At 46.3% G+C, this 1,617-nt stretch overlaps 1 protein-coding gene across 1 annotated transcript in view; it reads right to left on the bottom strand.

Moving 5' to 3' along the window:
* The window catches only part of ikbke (inhibitor of kappa light polypeptide gene enhancer in B-cells, kinase epsilon), a 30,661-nt gene that overhangs the window by 15,135 nt on the left and 13,909 nt on the right, over positions 1-1,617 (bottom strand). Inside the window, exons 9-11 of the mRNA XM_015372436.1 lie at positions 347-543; positions 205-263; positions 45-136 (exon numbers count right to left, since the gene is read on the bottom strand). Coding sequence (XP_015227922.1) covers positions 45-136; positions 205-263; positions 347-543 — 348 coding nt within the window. The remainder of the gene's footprint in view (positions 1-44; positions 137-204; positions 264-346; positions 544-1,617) is intronic.

Here is a 1,617-nt window from a genome sequence, read left to right as displayed (position 1 = left end):
GGGGGGTCAAATAACCTGCAGTTTTCTGCATGCTCGTGTCTCACATGTAGCTGTAGTAGCCCTGCAGCAGCAGCTCTCTGTACGTGTGAAGCTGCTGTACGATCCTCTTGTACTGGTGGACTATTCCCACTGTTACCTGAAGGAGAAGCCAACAAACCATCAATGAATTGCTGATGATAAAAAAATGGAAAAATGTAGCAGTACCTTGGAGAAATTATAATCCGTCACCACGTCAAACCTGGATGGGATTGGGGGCGTCTCCGCTGCATAGAAAGGATTATTATCATATTATTGAAGTCATTGTTTATGTTTCAGACCAAAAGAATAAGAACGCGAGTCGCCTCACGTTCTCTGAAGGGCAGGCTGGTGTTGGTTTCCGGCGCGCTGCTGAGCAGAATAAGAGGCTGAGACGCTGAAGTACAGGGAAGGTTCACCACCTTCATGGCGCCCTCCAGAACCAGGTCATGACCCAGGTACATGAGCTGCTGCTGCTGGATGCCAATACCAGTCTGGGCCGCCACCTCTTCAAAGAACACCGACACTCTGTGGAGCGCCAGAGGAGACATGTTTGGGTTTATTTCAGCCATATAGTTTTGTCAGTTTGAGAAAACAGCTGCGATACGTTGCTGCAGTTTCCAAACTCCTCTGGCCCGGGCTCTTTCTGCATGGAGTTTGCACGTTCTCCCTGAGCATGTGTGGGTTCTCTCCTGGTACTCCCGCTTCCTCCCACAGTCCAAAAACATCACTGTTAGGTTAACTGGTTTCTCTAAATTCTCCTTAGGTGTGAGTGTGTGCGTGTGAATGGTTGTATGTCTCTGTGTTGCCCTGATACGGACAGGGGACCTTTCCAGGGTGTACCCCGCCTCTCGCCCATAGACAGCTGGAGAGGCACCAGCACCCCTGGGGTTTAAAGAGCCATATTTATCTTTTGATTGTATTTCAAGTAAAATATTAGCCTCTAAAAACGGATCTGTTCTGTATAATAATATTATACTCATTAGACTCATTAGATGGCATCAAGTCTCTACAGTTCAAAGTAAATGTATAACACCCCGGTTAGATGCTAAATGTTCAGTTATATATATATATTTTTTCATTTTTAATCGTTGGTTATGTCTCACTTTTGCATTGTATCTCAGTTTAACAAGAATGTTGGTCACCTTATGAGCGCGAGTATTTAAAGGCACGTCGCTGACTTTGTGACCTAAAGAGTTGATGCATATGAGTTATTTTAAATGATTTCTCGGGGCCAATATATAGCACTTGACACTATCAATGCTACAAGCGGGGCTCCCCTCTTGAAATACCAAATATGTAAGTTGGGAGAAGATGCACCGCCATTGGCCAGGTCATGTGACCTGGAAGAACATATGGCTTTACGGCCACAGGCTTACATCGCCATGGAGCTAAGGCTTTTACTCTACTATTTTTCCGCCTACTATACTGGTCATGGCTGAGGCAAGGAAAAAGTTTAAACCTTCTGAGTGTTGGGATCTGGAGGTCTGTCCACTTTCTCCACCAGAGGGCGTACGAGATCTCCTGGAGCCGGAGCTGATTGCACCACCTGTCTCTCATCTGCTCATCAGGAGATCCGTATTTAAGGAGGCGGAGGGCTTC

This window comes from Cyprinodon variegatus, unplaced genomic scaffold (assembly GCF_000732505.1).
Source record: "Cyprinodon variegatus isolate N-32 unplaced genomic scaffold, C_variegatus-1.0 Scaffold72, whole genome shotgun sequence".
Classification (NCBI taxonomy): domain Eukaryota; kingdom Metazoa; phylum Chordata; class Actinopteri; order Cyprinodontiformes; family Cyprinodontidae; genus Cyprinodon; species Cyprinodon variegatus.
Note: the sequence above shows the minus strand (reverse complement) of the source record. Positions and strands in the feature narration are given on the sequence as shown.